The sequence below is a fragment of the Cloeon dipterum genome, chromosome 2 (assembly GCF_949628265.1).
Source record: "Cloeon dipterum chromosome 2, ieCloDipt1.1, whole genome shotgun sequence".
Classification (NCBI taxonomy): Eukaryota; Metazoa; Arthropoda; class Insecta; order Ephemeroptera; family Baetidae; genus Cloeon; species Cloeon dipterum.
This window is the reverse complement of record NC_088787.1, coordinates 22157778-22179582: the sequence shown is the minus strand read 5'-3', so window position 1 is coordinate 22179582 and position 21805 is coordinate 22157778. Positions and strand designations below refer to the sequence as shown.

General features: G+C 42.1%; 1 protein-coding gene across 4 annotated transcripts in view; it reads left to right on the top strand.

Annotated features, from left to right (window-relative positions):
• The window catches only part of tgo (Aryl hydrocarbon receptor nuclear translocator homolog tgo), a 79177-nt gene extending 58046 nt beyond the window's left edge, over window positions 1-21131 (top strand). For 3 of the 4 annotated variants that reach the window (XM_065480942.1, XM_065480943.1, XM_065480939.1), the window contains 10 exons: window positions 3006-3166; window positions 14003-14187; window positions 14663-14810; window positions 15326-15649; window positions 16243-16401; window positions 16459-16609; window positions 16694-16839; window positions 17211-17422; window positions 18464-18614; window positions 19674-21131. In XM_065480942.1, coding sequence (XP_065337014.1) covers window positions 3006-3166; window positions 14003-14187; window positions 14663-14810; window positions 15326-15649; window positions 16243-16401; window positions 16459-16609; window positions 16694-16839; window positions 17211-17422; window positions 18464-18614; window positions 19674-19879 — 1843 coding nt within the window. In that variant the 3' untranslated portion in view covers window positions 19880-21131. The remainder of the gene's footprint in view (window positions 1-3005; window positions 3167-14002; window positions 14188-14662; window positions 14811-15325; window positions 15650-16242; window positions 16402-16458; window positions 16610-16693; window positions 16840-17210; window positions 17423-18463; window positions 18615-19673) is intronic. The other variant, XM_065480940.1, reaches the window with a different exon arrangement.
• Window positions 21132-21805: the final 674 nt, after the last annotated feature.

The window sequence follows — 21805 nt, the reverse complement described above, 5'->3', positions numbered from 1 at the left end:
CTTGGTGTAAAGTGCATCTTCTGGAAGGCCATTAGCGCCGTTGAGTGTGGCTGTGTTGGTGTCGCTGGAGCCAGCAAGCAAATAAAGGGTGTTTCTTGGCATCTTGCACCTTTTAAACGGGTAATGATACGGTCGCGCGCAGGCTAGTCTAAAAAGTATGTGATAATTGGGCTCAATTGTGCTCGACGGGCGCGTGGGAACTGCGCTGTTTGCTTATATCCAGCCAGCCTGCTTGCCTGCCTGCCTGCAATCAGCAGCGGCAAAGCGGGAATTATTGGCACGGCTGACTGCACCCGACCGACCGAACTGAACTGAACCGGCCGACCGGCCATTACACGGCCATTGACGGCCCAAGGGAAGAAAGAAAATAATTTTCCTTCCTGCCCGGCCGCTGCTGAATAGAGATGCTGCCCTTTCCGCCCAGCAGCAGGCCAATAATAAGTTACTAATGAAACCGGCGCTTCCTTCAGACACGAAAATGAGAAAATTCGGCACAATCCCACCAGCACCCTGACGCCCTAAATTGAATGCGGGGACAAGCTTAGCTGGATTTGTGACGGCTAATTTGGCTTGGTTCGTTCCTATTCAAGCAACCAAAGAAATATGAACTGAATTCTTGAAATTTCTATTATTTTTTCTAACAAGGAATCGCTTTGATTTCAACCTTTCAGTTTTTGGTGAAACCATTGAATCCGTGTTGCTGTAACACCAATGGAAATTTTTTGCTATTTTTAAAGATTCGAGGAGAATGACCCAATATTTAAAAGTATGTATATTTGTTGATCAATTTAGTTTATTGTTAACTATAACTTGTAGACACTGTTCTATGAAACAAATCGATCGGTGGCTGGGTCAGTTTTGACGTTGCGAAAAGTTTAAAAAAAAAATCCTACACGGGTTAGTTCTGAGCTTTGTAAGTTTTCATTGGTTAATTGCATAGAAAAAAACGTAGTAAGCTGATACAAATTTTTACATGTGTTCAAAATTTTTTGCGTTTCCGAAAAAATATGTGTATTACATTAAGTAATTAATTAATAATTACAGTAATCAAGTAAAAATTAAGGAAATTTAAAACATTGTCTCGAACCGGTAATGTGCTATTTGCCAGTTTCCCGGCAATAGTTTAAAAATAAAGGACTTTTCCGGAAATTAAAAAATGAACCACATCGATCGATTTGTCTTATCAAGTAAAGTGTACCTATTAAATATCATCACAATTGAATGAAAACTGGCTTCAAAATTGGATTTTGAATTATTTTAAATTCCATGAGGAACTTAAACCTTCGTAGCTCCATCCATTACTCACTAACGAGTGATATTATCTTGTGAGTGATTATTAATTTTCTTTTTACCGGCCAATTTGTATTTAAATTAATTGCCATTTCAGTTTCGTTTTATTTATCTTGAATGAAAAAAGGTTAAACTGCAATAAAAATAAAAAATGTTGAAAATAATTGTCCTTCTTTTCCTTCTTCAGTATGTGGTGAAAATTAGTTAGCTCTTTGATTATATTTTTTTTATTCAAATAACGAAATTTGTTGGTACTTTTGCTCGAAAATAATTCTGGCTGTAAAAGTAGAATCTGTTGCTGGGCTGATCCATAATTCATTGTGCCTCAGCACCGCGAGTAGTCTCTGTTTGCATGCGCATTTTCCCTCTGCTGCCTCTTTTCTTCTTCCTTTATGATAATAATAAGTCGGCGCTGCAGAATATAATACGAAAGGAGTGTTCTGTGTATTGCTCAGGTCTTTCTTGCCGCTGCTGAGTGGAGGAATAAAAAAAATCGATCGCCTGGCCGGCGGCTCGACACGCGATCCCTGTGCCTCCGCTTCCCTCTGTTTTTTGCCGCGCGCTGCGTTCCTCGAATTCGGCCAAATCATGGAAAATTAATTTCGTTTCCGAGGAAAAGTGAAAAAAGAGAGGAGGCAGGTTGAAAGGGCGCTTCATTCTCCAATTCTCACGGGTCTGATTCCTGCGTGGAGTGATTTTCCGCTGAATTGTGGTTTCGATCGACGCTAATCTTTTACTGCGTATCTTTTACTGCGCGGATTTTTACAGTAGGGAAATAAATGTATTTTTCATTATTAAGTTTGGTATTTGAGTGTAGTCCTTCCGCATGAAGGCGATTACAACAGGTATAAAAGGCGGGCCGATACACGAAAGTCGAGGAGTCGCCCACGTGCGACGGAGCGGGCGCGCGCGACATACCAACGGCGCGCGTCCTCCCGCTGACAAATGGGCAGAAAGGTCAGAGTAAAGAGGTAGCTACCGCACACGTTATTAGCATCCTCGAATTACCAAATACACACACACAGCGCACGCCACACTCGCACTCTGCTCGCTCCTGCGAATATATATATATATCCCATATAACAAACGGGCTGTCCGCCCACGACTTCTCGCCTCCGATTGTTTCCAGCCGATTTTTATGTGACTCATTTTGCTTTTAAATAAATCAACTCTGACAAATTATGTTTACATTCGCCTTTACTCCAAATGAATGTGTAATGATGATGAGGAAAAAGTGTTCAAGAGACAAGAGAAAAATGATGTTGTACGTGAAAGGCTTGAGATGAATTGATGAGCTGAAAAAACTGTTAGAAATATTTCTGCTACCACTTATCAGTCACTTTTTACAACATAAACAAATTAAAAATGTTTCTCACAGCAATGAAGGCCTCATTACAATTTTATTTCATCAATGGCTGTCAAAAACTCAAGGCAAATTTCAGAAACATTTACTCCTGACTTGATCAGAATTAAATATTTGTAACGTCAGTTCTTAAAATAAACTTTAAAAACACTTGGGGGTTTATTAAAACCATTAAAACGATAAATTTAGGGTTGGCTGCATTGTCCAGTCACCCAGCGCCATCATTTATCATACCAACTTAACGAAGTGTTGCTCCTAGTCAAACACCCTTGCCCTCCTACTGTATTTAAATGTTCTTTGCAGTTCTTGTCAGGCTACAATTTTGTACTAACCGGCGTCTTGTAATTTGCAGTAGGGAGAACCATTGCGAAATCGAGCGCCGGCGCCGCAACAAGATGACGGCCTACATCACAGAGCTCTCAGACATGGTGCCCACGTGCAGCGCCCTCGCACGCAAGCCGGACAAGCTGACCATCCTGCGCATGGCCGTTGCCCACATGAAAGCGCTCAGGGGTGAGTTTCCGACCTCGCATGATGATTTTCGTACACAGTCGAGCAGTCTTCCCCCTTCCCTGGCCCTCCTGACACATGGGAATGCATCTTGAATTATACTTTTTCAAATTTACGCATTTCCCGCCACTTTCCTCCAGTTCACTCTCCCCTTTGAAAAGTCACTTCATCGCACGTTTCTATGATTTTGACATTTTCACGGTGCTCTCCCGACCCCCGCTTGGAACAATTAATTTCCACCGACAGAACAGGACAGGCCCCATAAATTCTCACTTCCGAACCGAACAAATTGCTGTTTTTTGCCCACCCGTCTGCGTCGGCGTGGGATTTGTCGAGGCAAAACGCCGCTTTTCGAGAGGAGCGATGAATTTGCCGATGACGTTCTTTCTAGCGTCTATAAATAAAGTGCACAACGACCAACAACATTCACCAGCGATCGTGTTGAGATTAACCAACGAAAATAAATTGTTTCTTCGGTTGGATTTTTTTGTCCCGCTCGCTAAAGCAGCAGGTGCGGCTCGAGGACAAATAATCTGTTAAGATTTTTTTGCGATAATTAATCATAAACAGAACCAAGTATATTTATTAAATAAAAAATAACATTTTGATTTATGGAGATGACCTTTTGTGCAAGCTTTAAAATATAAATTGAATCGTTCCTAAATTCTTGTCAGCGGGAATGATGCTTTTTTTAACAAACGGAAAAAATAAGAAGGGATATACCCAAATCTGAAAGATGCCGCTATCAACTGTCAGAATAGTTAAAATTAAATACTCATCAACTAGAACTAAAATAAAATTCAAAAACATAACGTAAAAAAGCATCGACGGCAAAGTTGGCGTTTCACTCAATTTCGAGCTCTTGCTCGTCCCGAAAGAGGAGAACATTTGCACTCACATGACAAGAACACACGTGAGAGCATGGTGGAAACTTTTCTGTCGCTTTTGTATCGATTCAGGCGTACGTGCTGCTCGAATCGAATCAACAATTTTATTTTTATTCACATCAAGGGACTTTTTCAGCAGCCGATTTCGCTGCCGCTCACCGCTTTTTGCGCGAAAAATCTCAGCCCGCTCGTTCTGAGTTATGACTGCAGTATGCAAATCGGCTGCACGACTCGAAATATGGCGGCGCCCGACGCGACAGCTTGCCACAGCAAACCTCGCTCGTTCCCAGCACTGCTCGTTTTCGTTTCAAACTGCGAAATCGCTTCATTCATTTACAAAAACTTCAATTTGTCCAAAAAAATAAATTAACTAAACACAGATTAGTTTAAATAATGTGAGAAATTTATCTTCTTTCCCCCATTGCGTAATTTGAATCAGACCATTCAATGATCAAGAGAAACGAGGGGACGAAAGAAAAGTCCTGCTCGGCAGTGCTTGATCAAGCCGAAAATGAACCGTTCGTGGTAGTGCGCAAATCTTGGAAGTGAAAGAGGGTCGATCATTGCCGACGGGGTGAATCCGGCTCGAGCATTTTTCTGTTGCTCGCGTACCTGGTGTTTAAGCATGCGAAGAATGGGCCAAGCCATGTCGCAATTTCGAACGTCAGCCCGCGAGAAGAAGATGGATGACGCCGCCGCTGCGTGTATACATTACAGGGGCTGCTGATATTGGGAATGAGCTGCTACTGCTCTGCTGCTGCTCGATGGAGAGAGCAAGAGAACGCCGGCTGCTTCATTATCGCCCTTTTGCGGCTGATTGCGCCTCAGCCAGCTCGATTCTCTCAGCGCGCTTTGATAGATGGCACCATACCATGTACTCAATACATACATACGTACATACACTCGCATTACTGACGAGCGATAAAGCCGGCACTCGCCCCCTGCACTAGAGCCGGGTGGAAAATATTGTTTCTCGGTCCGCTGATGAACTTTTAGGGAATGGTAATGAGTTTTCAACCTCTTGGAGGAAAAGGTTCAAAATTTTAGCTGATTTGATGAAAATTACAATTTAAGTAATCATCAGATTCTTCATTTGAAGGATTTTAAGAAACAAAATGTTCAAAAAAGTTGTTGTTGGACCGTTAGTTAACAATGCTGCCGAAACAAAACAGATAAATCAGAAATTACAGCAACAAAACTGCATCTTCCTCTATTATTTTGTTTGCTTATTTTTTCTCTTTTAGTAGCAGTGCTCCGCTTTTATTCAATTAGCAGGCGGCAGCTTTGAAGAAATCACCGAGTCGTGATCGGGTATTTTCCACTATCGGAGAGTAGCCGCAGCTCTGGAGTAATTGTGGGTGGTTGGTTTGATCGCTCTCTCGCTCGCTCGGCCGCCTCACCCTATCCCCTTGTATTGTGGAGGCGACTAAAAGCGACTCCCGAGGGGGTGGACACGATCATTTGATTAAGTTGATTGAAGCCGGCCATCCGTCGGTCCTTGCGTCCGTCCTACTGTCTGTCTGGCCGCAGCTGCAATAAAGTGTCTCTTTCGCTATCTCTCTCGTTTTATACTCAAAAGGCGGGCTGCCGGGCGCACTTTAAATGCGTAAATATTTAAACGCCTGCTTCTGGAGGCGCCGTCGTTTTTGCCGCTCTCCTGAATTAGTAACGAGACGAGCCTCCCAAAGCAGTGAAGAGCCCTCGGACGCTAATCAACCGACTTGCGACAGCGGAAAATCGCTTTCAGACACATTTTCCGCCCGAATGCAATCTAGAAAAATTGTTTTTGCACGCTGCAGCTACACAAAGGTAAATAGTATTCTTCGTCTGTGAGGAAAAGATGATTTTTAATTTTTATTGACAACAATTTTAAAATAAACGTAACATTCAGCGCAGGTTAATTTTGCTTCTTTTGTAGTTGGAGCGATCGGCCTGATATTTAGAAATATGTCATCAATCGCGGGACGAGTGTTGACCTGAAAGTCACGTTCGGCGCAAGGCAGAAATCCACATCCCATGCTTTTTATTCCGCGCTGCTGGCGCATATGACCCTCGACTGCGACTGCAATGAGTGCATAGAGCGCTGAGCTGCATTTTTCTGCTCGCTCTCTGCTCTGCTCCCCAGTCTGACTACCTCTTTTCTGTTGCGCATCTGGAGAGAAGTATATATATATACATAGCGCTCGCGAGTTGCTGCTCCAAATCATTTTCTTTAATCTCCGAACGTTGTCGCAGATAAATAGGTCGGACTGGAGGCCTTTTTGTAAATAAATTATGAATTAAATTGCAAATCACTGAAATCATTTTGCAATTTTAATCAGGAAAATTGCATTCTGGATTTTTAAATTTCGAGTGTTATTTAATTTGGTTCTATTCTAAAAGAGGGAAAATTATTTTCTAATCCTTAAAATTTTTTGATTATTGATTTATTTCATAGAGTTAAACTCAATATTCTCCATCATCAATTCACATCTAAATCTGCAGTAAAAAGTAGAGGAGGCAAGAAATCGTATTTTTAATTTGTTGGTCTGCCCGTGAAGAATTCAGAGAAGCAACTCTAACAAAAGCTGATGCAAACCAAATTGGTGCTAATTAAAAATTACCACCCGACAGCAATCAAAGGCCCAGCCGGCCGCTTTTCGCGCTCGCGCATCCCCCCGGCAGCCCCCCGAATTGAAGCGGCGGGGCAGGGTTGTTTCACGCATACAAATGGCGCACACGTAATTGAAACTGCGCTTAACAAATGGTTCTCGTTGTTCGGTGCCCATCAAATGAGCCCGAGAATAAATTGGACGTGCCGGCAATTATACGGCGGCGCCATTAAAACGCGTGTGTGTCCGTCCGTCCGCCTGTTCGTCCGTCCGTCCGCACGCGGCCCGTTTAATTCGCCATTTGCATACATAGCGGAGCATTAATGACCGAAATTCGGCCGTTGAAACAAATACGCGGGCGCACACAAAGCATGCCGAGCCGCGAGAACTAATTAATCGCCGCCACAAACGCGACAGACGAGTCCGTAAATTACGCTGCTTTGTCAGCAATATTATTTACACAGAAAGCGGCACAACGTGGAAAAAACTCTTATCAATAGCGTCGCTCTTTAAACAATAATTTTGCTAAACATTGTCAAACTGCAATATTTCCTTGTCGGCTGGAAATATCGATTTTATTTGAAGGGTTCTCTGTGTAAAAATGTTTTCCAGGAAAAATGGGAATGCTGACATTTTACGTGCTACTCGTAACCAGCATATCATTCCAACTTTCTCCGCTGAATAAAATTAATCAGAGGCCAATTTTCTAGAAACAGCGTTTGAACACATTGCAAGATCTAAATTGATCACCGTTTTCAAAAGAGCAGTTTCGCCTTCTCTCGACTAACAATAAGCAATTCATGATTTGAAGCACGACTGAGGTCGTCTAGTTGTTAACAAGCTTTTTCCTCGCTTTTTTAATTAATAAAAGGGTCGAGCGAGCTAGCTAGCGCGCGTGCAATGATATTAATTCCTCTCGCTGCCTGCAGAAAAAACAGCTTTGTGAGTTTTACGTGTCGAGTGTTTTAAAATGCTGAGAAACGCATGATGAACGCACCAGCGGCTGATGAATTCCGTTTAAATTTACCTCCCTCCCCCGCTTCAATTTACATTTTTCTGCAGCGCACACATTAGTAGCCGGCGGCGCAAATTAAAATTTCTTCCGCGAAACGCGCCTCCCCACGGATAGAAGAAAGAAGTAAACAAACAATCCCGCTGCTTGCTATAGGGAACAGGAAAAATAGTATTTTCTTTGAAGTAAGGACACTTTTAACTTAATGCCCGTCTAAATTTGTGCACAGGTCATTAAACAGAGTTTTTCGTGACGCTTTGTTTTTGTTTAGCGTTTCTAAGGCTGTAAAGTAATCACGAAGAAAATTGTTAGCTGCTATGGCGCTAAAAATAAAATAGGTGGTCTAATAAGAAGCTAAAAAATGTCGCAAACTTATAACTTTTTGCCTTTCTAGATTGAAATCTTTGCACGGAACGACAAATTTTGAGTCGACACATTGACGTCGGGGTTTTCAGTACAAGTAAAATACTTGCCAACGGAAGAAACTTTTTTACCCGAGTCTCTTTTTAACCATTGTTTTGGAACGCATTTCCTGTCGATTGCTGTTTCTCCGTTTCAATCGAATCGGACACAGAAGAATGCCAGTGAGCATGAACAAGCTTAGACGCACATCCTGGAGACGCGTTTCGGCGATGCCATTTACATGCTGGGCCTGCGTGTAATTAGGCTGTGATTATTGTGGCATCCCGCCGCCTCCCGCTGGTACCCCTAATTGGGCGGGCAGGTCGAAGGTCGCGTGTGTCAGAATGGGAAAAACGCGCCTGTTTGATCGGACGATGCCCGGCCCGCCACAAAAATTATAACGACAGCCACAGCCAGCCAGCCAGCGAGTGAGACGAAAACGGAGTTTCTGACGTCGCGCTCTTTAAAAGGGCAAACAAAATGTGGAACATGCTGGGAGAATTATTTTCTTTAGCCTCGTCTGCTCTCTGCTCTCGTGCTTCTAATTCTCTCCAAATGGTTTTATTTTGTAACACATAACCATGCCTCAATTAAAGATCTTTTCATCTATTTATTTGTTGCAATTAAAGTTTAACTTTATTTATAGATTATGTTTACTCATGATTTTATAATTAAAAAAATGCAAAAAATGATTGTTATCAGCGACAAATGTTACTCAAAGTAATAAACCAGTATATTTTCAAAACCAGTATATTTGTCAAAATTATTTTCTGAAATTTGATATTTCGTTTCGCACCCCTCGGCTATTTTCGGGTACAGCGCGTGTTCTATGTCAAGAGTGCTGAATTATTTAAGCGCGGCGAATAAAATGAAATGAAATGAGCTCTAAGTAAATACGGCCAAGTAAATATTCATGCGGGGAACGGTCAGTCGGCAGCCGTGTGCATTTGCATGCGGTCTAATGAACGTAATAATAAATAAAACACCCCATGTGTTCGCACAACATCGCCGCGTGTGTATATTTATTTAATAATGCAATATACGCACACCGCGCACATATCATGGTTTGTTTACACGCAATTATCGCACAATGAATTCGTGGAAACGAATGCGCGCTGTTTTATTTCGCGCCAGCAGCAGCGAATTTCACATTCAAATGCACTTGGCAAACGTATTAAAAAGCGCCATAAATTTGTCGTCGCATGCGTCTGTTTGGTATATTATACCCCCCGAGAGTGAGTGCCGTGCGACGACGACGGCCGCGAATAAATATAATAATTGCCGCGCCGCCGCTCATTACAAATCATAAAAATTTATTGTGCGGAGCCTTCACCTTTGGCCTCTGCAGCGAGATTGTCCGTCATTTGCCGGCGTAATTATGCCTGAAATCGGACCTGACTCCGCGGCCACCTTTCCCTGAATGTTGCTGCCCGTGAGAGCTAGGCAGCAACTTTTTCTCAAGAAAAATTCTGATCGCCACTTATACTAACTGTTCTCGTTTTTTTTTTTTGCCTTTGCTTGGAAGCAGCTTTTGGCATTTCATAATGTTCGAAAAAGCGAAACAGATTCTTTCCCGTGCTCGAGTGCTGAGTAGAATCAAGTTCCTTCGGAGAAAAAATCTTTTAAGCTGAACGGGGCAAATTGAAACTTTGTAGTTATCTCACTTACAGACCTGCTCTCATCTTGCGGACTGAAATTAATTTCAACACGGCATTTGGCGCACAAGCAAGGCCGCAAACTCGTTTTCTTTTCTTTCCCTTCTTTTTTCATTAAGTCCACATTGTAAATAATGGTCTGGCCGCTCACATTTCTCTCGATCTGCCTTCTCGAACACAATGGAAATGCAACATGTCGTCGGCCGGCGCAATATTGTGCGTCGTTGATGATTTCTCGGGCACGCGTGACCCCGATTACCGCGCGCACATCCAGTTTCATTAATTAAAAAGAAAAAGAACAAGTGCACACCGGCATGGCAGCCGGCCGTTTCTCGGAGAACGCGCTCGCCGCCGCGGCACTGCGAAAAAATGCACGGAAATTTAGGCCGCCTGCTACACAGAGGCAGAGAAAAAAGAACAAAAGCTCCGATTCGTTCAATTCGACCTTCTGGACCAAGATGAATTTGCTGGTTACTTGTTTCTTTTTCGTTTAAATCCATTTTTATTAGTTTCAAGGCTTATGAAAGAAGTATTCATTTCTCTAGTTTTTCTAATTTTCGTTTTAAGAGAATACAAAAAATTATGTCTTAATTTTTTTTTACAAAAAAAAGCAATCAGTTTAACTTAGCTCAGAAATTAAACTTTTCATTGTTTTAAATTTAATCAAAATCAAGTTGTATTTTTTTTTAATTATTTTTAGAAAACACCGATAAATTTAAATTTATGTTCAAATCCAGGTATACAATTGGGCTCAATTTCCAATACATTTTTCTGTGATGTTAAAAGATTTGTTCCGAATGGAAAAAATATAAATTTCATTCTAGCGACATTTGGCAAAATTTGAAATTGCAGAGTCACGAGGAGCCAGTGCGAGTGTCGGCTATATACATTATTTGATATTCCACGAAGCGATGCAGCCTCGATCGTCGACCGATCAATATAATACGCCCTCTCTCTCTCTCTCTCTCTCTCTCTCTCTCTCTCTCTCTCTCTCTCTCTCTCTCTCTCTCTTACCCCCCCCCTGCCTGCATAATATGAAAGAGACACATACTCAAGTCAAGAATTTAAAACTGCGGCGGGCGCGCGTTCAGGTCGGTCGTCACTGAAAGAGAGAGAGACGCATGGAACGACCGGCAATGAGCCCGTTCCGGGGCGTGTATGTAAAGCGCGAGGGAAGACGCTGGCCGGGCCAATAAAAGTGGCAAAAATGAGCGGTCGGCCCATTACCCATTCGCATTGCGCCCCAAAGGGTCACTTAATGGCTCACGTCCACTCGACGGCGCATCTGCTCGTCGACCCCCAGCCAGCTTATTATATCGGTTTATGCAAACTTTATGAACCCCCGGACACTCTAGCGAAATTGCCTTTTGATGCCACCGGTGGCAGCAAACTAAATTTCTTCTCGATGATATGCCGATCCGCACTGCTCTTCATTGTTGCTCCTCTTGACCCGAGTCGGGGAACGGACAGAAGTTGGCCGCAGGAGGTGGCATGTTGCATTTGCTGATACTTTGGACCGTTTAGACAATCATCTCTTTAAGTTACACCAAGACGATGTCTTGCCAGTCATGTTCACCAAATTTTAAAACCCACAAAAATGCACCTCTAGTTTATTATTTTGTAACACATAAATTTGGTTTTTTCTGAATTTAATTTTTTCCGGATTTTATCAGTTTTTGTAATCATTTCTTACAAGGAAGCTTTTGCTATGCAACTATTCATAATTTTTGTGTCCTGTGTATGTATTCCCTCCTGATAAAATTAAATTACCGACAAATCGATGAAAAATTTATGCTAAAACATCGGTAATATTGATAAAGAGCATCGTTTCTTTTCTTTCGAATGTTTTTTATCTACAATTGGTGCGGCACCCTCTGTATATTGAGAAATAAAAGATTTTCGGTGGGCCGAGGCGCACGGTCGACGGCGACTGCGTGTTCCCATATTCATATTTTTCTGGCTCGCACACCTTGGCCTGGCCGCGAGTGAATGTGCGCGCTCAGAAAAAGGGGTGACGCCTGCAGCATACTAATTAATCGAAATTAATTCTGATAGCCGGCGAGCGAGCGTTTTCACGTGTCCATAAAGACAACACGGCGCTGCTTTGTCCAGCAGACATCCGGTGCGCGAGCCTCTTTATTGTCTATTGTTGCGGCTGCTGGCCAGAGGGACACTCTCGGCCGCACCGACCGAGCTATGGCCGCCGGCGTGACGCGAATCACTAATCGGACGGCCGTCCGAGCCAGCCAGCCAGCCAACGGACGCACTCAGCGAAAACAATAATCTGCGCTGCTGGCCGCCGCGGTGCGACAAGTCAACAATCCGCGCGCGGCAGCAGCTCGAACGGAAAAAACGAGTCACCGCGTCAAGTGGTGACTCAGGCAGGTGAAAATTATATTGCCTCGCTGTTTCCTCTTCTCTTAAGGCGCTTCAGGAATTCCAAGTGATTTTTATTCATAAGACTCTGGTCGTAAAGTTGCTTCTTTTTCCAAACGGTTCAACCCGGCGGCCGAATTAGCACTGCTGCGAGAGCTATTAGGTGCGATAAATGGCCCGAAAAGTATTTTTTTTTAATTACTCCGAGTGCGTCATAAAAATTAAATATGGATCATACAATTACTTTTCATAATATATAACTAGAAGGTTCCATGAAAAATGAATGACTGCTATAAATATTAGATAGTAGATAAGATGAGATTGTATATGCACAAGTCAAGCGATAAAAAATACGTGAAATTTATAAGCTCTTGATTGTGAAATTTTGTTCCAACAATAAGTGCAAGAAATTCTAAAATTGTCTTGTTAGTTTCTGCGTTTTTTAATTCGAGATGTTTAGTAAAATTTAGTTAAACTACACAGGGCTACGCTTTAAATTACAATTTTCAAGCTGCTTTAAAAATAGAAAATTTTACTCTCTATTTTTTACAATTTTTCCTATATTTGTTGGTTTAATAAAGGTACACAAAGGATTCATAATTTCCAATATCTTTGTTTCACAGCAATATAAGGGCAATTACAAAACATTCACCCATTAGCAACCTAATTTCAAATCAAATTTAAGTCTTAAATAATTACATACTTCGTTTTTCATAGTAAAAAAAAATATCGAGTCTAATCTTAAAACTCGTGGGACTGTCTGAAACCTTGAAATTTTCGAATCTTTTTGCAAGTCACGTCTTTTTCCTATTCAATAACTTTTTGTTTAAAAAAAGGAGAAAAATGATTTAATGTAGTCAGTGATTACGTCCGCCATAAAGGGAATTTTTACCCTAGCCCGTCTATAATGGTTTGAAGATCTGTATAATTTAGCCCGTCCAAAGCGAATGCGGCCCAATCAACCATTAGCTCTGCCGGGCAGCGATAATAGAATAAAGAAGCGATTTCGCGCGCGCACACACCAAAAAACAGAACCCGTTATGCAATTTTTGGGGGGCGTTCTTTGTGTGTGTGCGAACGATGAGGCCACGGAGAAGATTATCTGGTGGAAAAGGAGGAAAGTTAATTTCCGCCCGCGCGAGATAACAGACTTGTTAGTCGGCTGGCTGGGCTGGTCGGCCGGCGAGGAAATTGTGTTTTGTGTTGGCCGACGCCGAGTGCGAAGGCAGGATAGAATTAGCATATTATGTGCAGCCCCTTGGCCTCGCCCTCGCGTTTCCACCGCCGCCGCCACCGCCAGTAGCAGCACCAGATCTCGCTCATCGCACGCGAAATTAACCCACTCGAGATTAAAACGACAAAAATGCAAATTTCCTGCTCGCTCGCTCGCTTGCCTGCTAGGATTTAACGGCTTAATCTGCCAAAAAAGCGGCGGGCGCGCCTGGAATCCGTCCTCCGCCAGAAAATGAGGCTGCCGCGCGTCTAATCCGAGACCGCCGGAAAAAGATGCGCCGATTATGAAATAATGGAATTTTTCTTGGATGCCCTTTAAAGCAATTTTCGGGAAATCGACACCTTTTAACAACGTGTCGCCATCGCCGATTTTCGCCGTAAAAAATACCATGAGTTTGTAGGAGGAAAATAAATTTATAAACTTATTTCTAGGTTTATCGAGCTTATTAAAATAGAATTCAAATTCACTTCAAATATTCCGTTTGAAGAAAATATGTGAATTTCCCGCTATGTCCGCCAAAATTCGTCCTGTCCTGTTAATTGCTTGTTCGCCTGTCGCGCCCTCCCGTCACGCCACTTAGTCGTTTTCAAGTTTTCAACACACACAAGGGGTTTTGCGGGGAGCACCGTGGGCGTGTGTCCTTCCGAGGCGACGCTCCTGCATGAGTTTTTCATTTTACTAGCCGATGATGCAGGCACTGGCAACACTAGCACTGACGGCACCTACAAGCCGTCCTTCCTCACCGACCAGGAGCTCAAGCACTTGATCCTCGAGGCGGCCGACGGCTTCCTCTTTGTCGTCACCTGCGACACCGGACGCGTCATCTATGTCTCGGACAGCGTCACGCCCATCCTCAATCAGCCCCAGGTAATAAGCATTCCTCTTATAAGAGCAACATGAGTAATTTAATCAATCTTGACTGATCAAATTGATGCCTGTCAATCAATTTATGGCTTGAATAATTTATTAATTTGAATTTTTTATTTTACAATGTTTTTTTTAATTTATTAAAAAACCAAAAGCCTTATTTTGTTTCAGTACTGTGTTTATCTACATTTTAACAGTTATTTATTTATTTATTATTTGTATTGATAATTTCATTGGGTGCACATAACCCCAAAATATTCCTCTACGCATTTTTCAGCTCCACGAAAGACAGGAGCACACCAGCTACACTTTTGAAAAGTTTTCCTTTTCGCATTTTTGTTTTGAAAACCTTGGCAGGAACTGGAGTAACATATTTTTGCAACGCGAGCGCTCTTTTTCTGTTATCGTTTGGTCACTTTTCACGCTGCGTGTTTGGCCTTTGAGTGTGCAAACTAAGCGTTTTTGCGTTTTGCAGAGCGAATGGTTCGGCTCGTGCATCTTCGACCACCTGCACTCGGAGGACGTGGAGAAGGTCAGGGAGCAGCTCAGCACGCAGGAGCCACAGAATACGGGACGCATTCTCGACCTCAAAACCGGCACCGTCAAGAAGGAAGGACACCAATGTAAGAATTGTTATTTATGTGATTTTTTTTCGTATCATATTGATTGGTATTTTGAATCGAGTGTCTGTTGACTTAGCAAGATTGCAGCTGCCAGGGCATTCCAGCTGATCTAGCCGGCGTATTCTGAATAGTTTTGAGACAAATTATTTATGTATCTGATTATACCTTTTGTGTAAAATTATAATTTGATGCAAAGCTATAGTACGAAAGAATTCTTTTGTTTAATAAAACCCTCTTTTCTAAAATTTTTGTACAAGATGAATAAGAAATAAAGCTGTTATTTTTTTAGAGTGAATCTCGAAAGTGAAATTTAGTTAATTTCAAGCCTTTAATTAATCACAAAATTTCAAACAGATGCTAAAATTTTTAATTACATGAATATTTAATTTTCCCCAAAACATTCGCCATCAAATGTTCCATGAATTTTAATTTCAAACAACAAAACCAATAAAATCATTCCAATTTAACAAGTCAAAAAATTCTTGTGACTTATATTTAATTCTGATTGTGTGCAGCGTCGATGCGTCTGTGCATGGGCTCGAGGCGAGGCTTCATCTGTCGCATGAAGGTGGGCAACATGCCGCCGGACGGGATGGTGGCGACGCACCTGCACCGGCTAAAGCAGCGCAACTCGCTTGGTCCGTCGCGCGACGGCCAGAACCACGCGGTCGTCCACTGCACCGGCTACATCAAGAACTGGCCGCCGACCGGCGTGCAGATGGACCGCAGCGACGAGGACCCCAGCGGCGCCACGCACTGCTGCCTTGTCGCCATCGGAAGGCTGCAGGTCACCTCCACGCCCAACACCTCAGACCTCACAGGATCGAATTCTGCATCAGGTAAGTTGACAATCAAATTTACATGAATGCTTAAACGGTAATTTAGAACTAAAAATGTTGGACAAATCAACAAACAATCTTGAACATTTAAAAATATTTATATGCTTTTGAAAAATATTATGTAATTTTAAAAATATCCCCACTTCTTACTAGAAAATTCCATAGATTTGACGTTAGTGTTTCTGGCAAAACCTATAGATTCGTGTAGCTACTCCAGATGTGAGACACTAGCAGTGGAGAACATATTGATTATTCCAACGATTTTTAAATATTTTAATAAAAGGGTTCAGACCTTCAAAATTAGCTTAAAAATACTATTTAGCTGAATTTTTTGTTTATAGACACTTTTCAGCGAGACAAATAGATTGATAGGTCATTTTTGACGTTCCAAGAAAAAATATTTCAAGGGTTGGTTCCAGGCATTTTAAGTTTTGAATAATTAAGAGCTTCCTTGTCACTTTTTAAATATTTCATGATTTAATTTTAAAAACATGCATTTGATTTCTACTCCTATGTGATACATTTTCACAAATTGTTGTTTTCATCTTTCGAGACCAAGATCTAATAAAAAAATCCAACCATCTTTTATTCAGAATTCATCTCGAGGCATTCGATGGAGGGCAAGTTCACTTTCGTGGACCAAAGAGTGATGGGACTGCTGGGCTACTCTCCGCCCGAGCTGCTCGGCAAATCCTGTTTTGAGTATTTCCACCACGAGGATCAAAACCACATGAAGGAAAGCTTTGAGCAAGGTAGCTCGCCCTTCTTTTATTCCCAATCGCCACTAAATTTCGTGTGCTCTCTCGCAGTTTTGAAGCTGAAAGGCCAGGTGTTGTCCGTCATGTACCGCTTCAGGGCCAAGAACAGAGAGTGGGTCTGGTTACGGACCGCAGCCTTCGCCTTTTTGAACCCCTACACCGACGACGTAGAGTACATAGTCTGCACCAACACATCCGCGAAGTAAGTACTGAAATATTCGTTCATTACTTAATGCTCTGCGAGGGAATTTTGGATGGATTGCTAATCTACTTTATTTTGCGACAGAGCCCTGCAAAACCCTGAAGCTGGGGTGGACGGCGTGGCCGCACCTGCAGCCCCTGAGCCCGTGCCATATCAACAACCAGGCTTGGACTACAGCATGCAACGCCGAGACGTCTACTCATCGCATTTGATTGGATCACACCTCCAACGTAAGACTGCTTTTTAAATTGGCTATTGTGTGTGAGGATTTCCGTCATGGATGATTTTTTCATAGCTCTTATGGAGATAATTGAATTAAATGTGTATGTTAGGCGTTCCTTAATTTTCCAATGTTTTTTATGTGTCTAATTTTCATTCTTATAATTTTCTTATGGAAATATTTTTTCAACCCTCGTTTTGGCAATGAACTGTACCAAAGCACTATATATACACTGGTAAAGCTTCAAAATCTCACTCTTGCTAATTCTATTTTAATGTTTTAAAGAAAAAAATGAAAGGAAGAACCCGCAACTGTAAAGCCTTTAATTGTTTTATTTTTTTCTTTATGACTGGTTTCTCAGTTTGTGTATTTGGATTTTAGCGCAACAAGCACAGCAACAGGCCCGTCCAGCGAGTGCGCAGAACATGTACAGCGGCTACGTGGAGCCAACGGCGTCGCCAGTGGCGTATGGCTCGCCGCAGCCGGCGGGAGGTTCGGCCAGCTCGGCTTCCGTTCTCAGCAGAATCGCCAAGACGTCAACCACCAGTCCGACTCCGGCACAGACCGCCTGGAGTCAGCCCCACCTCAGACAGGTAATTGAAACCAAACTCTACTAATCAACATATTTTTTACAAAATTAGAAAAAAAAAACTGAATTTCTGTGGGCAAAAACCAGGCTTTGAAAATGTAACTTGAAAATAATTAAATTTAATTGAAATTAGCTCTGTTTTGAAACAGAGACTTTCTTGTGATTGTAATTTTAAAGAGATAAAAGCTATTTTAACGGCATTAATTTATGAAACTAACCCAGAGAGCAGTTAAATGTTCTAGTCCTTAGAAATTCTGCCCCATACAATCGAGCCTACGATGAATAATGAAGAACGACTTGCTCTCTTTGACTTTTCTGGACCATGGCCAGAGGCGCACAAATCATTGAAGGAGAAAATTTTGAAATACATCGATGTCTTTGCTTTCAAAGACACGCCACTGGGTTGCACCGACCTGATCGAACACAGAATTGATACAGGCGACGCAGCGCCGGTGGAAACGCGTCCTTACAGGGTGCCTCACGCTTTGCGCGGTGAAATGGAGGAAATTTTACAAGAAATGCTCCGACAAGGAGTAATTGAACCGTGTAATAGTCCGTGGAGCGCCCCTATGATATTAGTGGCGAAAAAGGACGCGGATGGGAATTTGGCTGCCAGTTTACGCGTCAGCCAGTGGTTGGTTCAGACAAATTGTGCGCTGAGGGCGCGAGAATCACGTAAAAGTTAAACAGTGCTCGTCTTACGCTTCCAAAATAAATGCCAATCCTGTAAAATATACGGTGCTCTTGACTGTCGGTATTGGCGCCTGGTCATGGCGCCTCTAAGGTCAGTGACAGGCCAAAGAGTGTCACAACACAATTCAAGATGATGAGCATTCAAGCTTCTACAGTTAATTTTTACACATAAGAATTAAAAATGGTTTTTCACCAGCTTACGAAAAACAAATCCTCATATAATTTTGCTGTCTATTTTGGGATTTCTTATTCTGCTGCATTGATATGGATTTTTCCTCTTCCTGTGTGTTTGTCGTGTTCATTTTCCGCCGATATTCCACGTTTTGTTGCTCACTGTCTTTTTTCTCCGCAGCAACCTGTCACCGAGGGATATCAGTACAGCCAAATCAGCCCGTCACGGTCGCCGAGCGGGCCGACGTACACCCAGCTCAGCACCGGAGTGCGAGGACCACTGCCCCAGACACAGGCTCCCTATAATCATCCAGCCACCACAGCACCCAGTGGTAATTATGCATACCTTCACACGTTTTGGATGCAGAAATAACAGTCCAATTAAACAGGATCTCAGTCCCCAAGAAATGAGCTAAAAATTTAAGCTGTCTATCAATTTTAATCATAATGTGTTTTAATGTGAATAATTTTTTAATTGGTTAGTTTATCGACTGGTTTTATGTCAAAAGTTTTACTTAAATTTTTGTTTTAGTTTGAATTCCGTTTTTCTTTTGGGAGGGGGAAGGTGTGTATTTGTTATATGAAAGAGGCACTCCATCAATGAAATTTATTTTATTATTTGTTGCAATAGCCCCAGTCTAGAAAGACTTAATCACATTTTCTGGAGTGAATGTCAGAGTTTGCCAAATTTTTAATGTGCCAGGTTTGTCGTGTAGTTTTTTTTATAAGAAATTTTGCAGTAAGGAGCAATTTTCGGGTTCTCATGCCTTACTAAACTCCTTAAACCCTTCAGCTAGTCAGTGAAAGTTTAAATGAGTCTAACGTTTTGTAGTGTTTGGAATTCTGATGGTTAGATGGTTAAGCCCTAAGATGATAATAACATTTACAATACACGAAAAATTCGTGTTTTTCGAGTTTTGAAGTGGAATTCCCTGAAAAAAAAAACAAAAATCCCCTCATGAATTTTTCGCAAAATTTCACACATGTCATGTAACGGCTTTAAAGCATGTTTTCAAAATTCCAAAATCCGAAGCTCATGTCCAAAATTTTAATTACAAACTGAAATTACCATTTGTGACCTTGACACAGGACATACAATTTGGGGTTAGTTTGATTGGGCTCAGCGAGAATAATCCAAAGCACATTTTATTTTCTAAATTATACCACTAAGAGATGAGATACTTAGGTCTCAAAGTTTTCCAAAATTGTCCCATTTAATGACAACCAGTAAAGACTAATTCCTGGTGTAAATTTCATATTTCGTAGAGTTTGCTTGACCTCATGCAAAGTTTGTCTTCCGTCCCGTGACATTTTGTCAATAGTTATTTCTTATTTTTCTTCAAGAAATGACTATTTAATTGATTTTTGACGTTACGTTCTTGTGGTTGCAGCGATGTGGCAGTGGCAAAACTCGAGCCAAGCGTCAGACTCGGGTCCGGGGTCGAGCAGTTCGTCGGCGGGCCCACCGCCGGGTCCGTCGGGCCCCGGGGGTCCGAGCCAGCCGCAGGAGCTCACGGACATGCTGCAAATGCTTCAGGACCAGTCAGGCACACCTGGTTTCGAGGAGTTGAACATGTTCAACACTAGTTTCGAGTGAAGTGCCTGCCCTCCGCCGCCGCCGCAAACTGTTCGCGCCGTCGGCGAAGAGAAAACAAACAAACAAACACGACCCAAGAGAGAGAAGAGCAAAGAAAGAAATACAGAAGAAAATCGTAGATAACTTGCGAGAAGGACCGAAAAACGCGTTTTGTTACATTATGTCTTTAGTTGGTGCACTCCATAACTTTTGTTAATTATTATTAAAACTGCAACGATTATATAGTAATTATTATTATTTTTACGACTTCAGAGAGATTTTATCATTTGTGAATAGCTAGAGTTCGTGGTGTATACAAATTTTAACCATGTAGCGTACGCCGCAGTACCACTTACGTGGGCTGCCCCCTTTTTACTCGTAAGAACACGTGTTTCTTTCGTTTTTGCCATTCGTTTGTGTATTATTTGTTTCATTACGATTTTTAACGTTAGTGATCTCCTTGCGGTGGAGTGACGATCGAAATAAAAGGAGCAGCAGCAGCGACGACGACACAAAAGTGTGCTTTGGTTTCCGATAATAAAATGATAGACGAACTCGTTAGGTCACATATCACAGAGAGAACCATGCCAGCACTACTTCTTATCAAAGGACTAAACTTACAAAAGAGAAAAAAATAAACACTGTGTGTGCGTTGCGGGCGGCCAGTTTTCCTCCCGCGAATCGGACCACATTCGAGCAACGAATCATTTCCAAACGGCCGATCGGTGGAGAGCTGGTCGCGCGCGCCGGCAAGACGAAAAATTGTGGGTTTACGAAGCATATCTGAAAAATAAATTTGAATGACTGTCACTGGATATTGCGAGTGCGTGTCACTCTCGGAGTAAAAGAAACAGTATCGTGTACAAAAGTGAGCGAGGAATCAGCGCAGGCACGAAGAGCAAGAGAGCGAGGAAAACACCGAAGATTAATATCCAGCTAGGAGTTAAGCCAAAATGAGTGTGTGCGTGTGTCCGTCGTGTACAACTCTCTCATCCACTTGAAAACGCTCTTTGTTAATTTCAGTTTTGTAATCTTCTCAGCCGACGCAATGATTCTAGCGGTTGTTGTGCGGCAAACGAGAGCGCGAGCGAGTTGTAATATTGTATTGATTGAAGAATTATTATAACTATATCATTATCATGCTGCCCGCAAAGACGAGAAACCAGAATAATAATTTTTGGATGAAAATTGAGAAATTAATCCGGGTCACGCGCCCTGACACTGTTTGTGCTTGTAACGATTAATAGGAATAAATTCCTCATTGAAACTGCAATCATGTGTTTCTTTCCCTGTCACTGCTTGCCCCCTATTTGATTTCTCCTCGCATTAATTTGAAAAAGATGAATTTCAAAAGATTTTTAATTATTACTTTCGCGGTTCAATATTAGAGTTAAAAAATGTGCCCCTATAAGCTACTGGAAAGTTGCGAAATCCGGCAAGTGACGAGACGGCGCTGGTGCGCCTCCCATGCAGGCCGTTGAGCTATTTAACCACCTTTTGCCATCTCTGGCATTAGGCAGCCAGAAATGCTCCAAAATATTTCTCATTTCCTTGACGCTGCGAAGAATGCGAGCCAACGAGCTGGTCAATTTTTACCAGCAGAGAAACTGTAAGAAACGAATGCCAGACGTGTTTTTGTCCAACGCAAGGCTACCTGCTTGAAACCCCCTTAAAGTTAGTATTGGAGATTGACGCGTCAGAGGTTCATGCCCCTGGTAGGTGAGTGTCTAGTCGATGTGTCCAATTCCCGAAACAGTCTATTCTAGTCAAGAGTGCTTGCATTGAAAAGTTCATAATTTTTAGTTATTTCCTGCGCTTGCTCGATAATTTTCTATAACTTATAATTTTTATCATCCTAGTTTGTTTTGCATATGAATGCTTTTCCTAGCAGGTGCGAATAATTCGAGTTTATTAAAAGTTTATAATAATGACCAGAAATTGATAGAT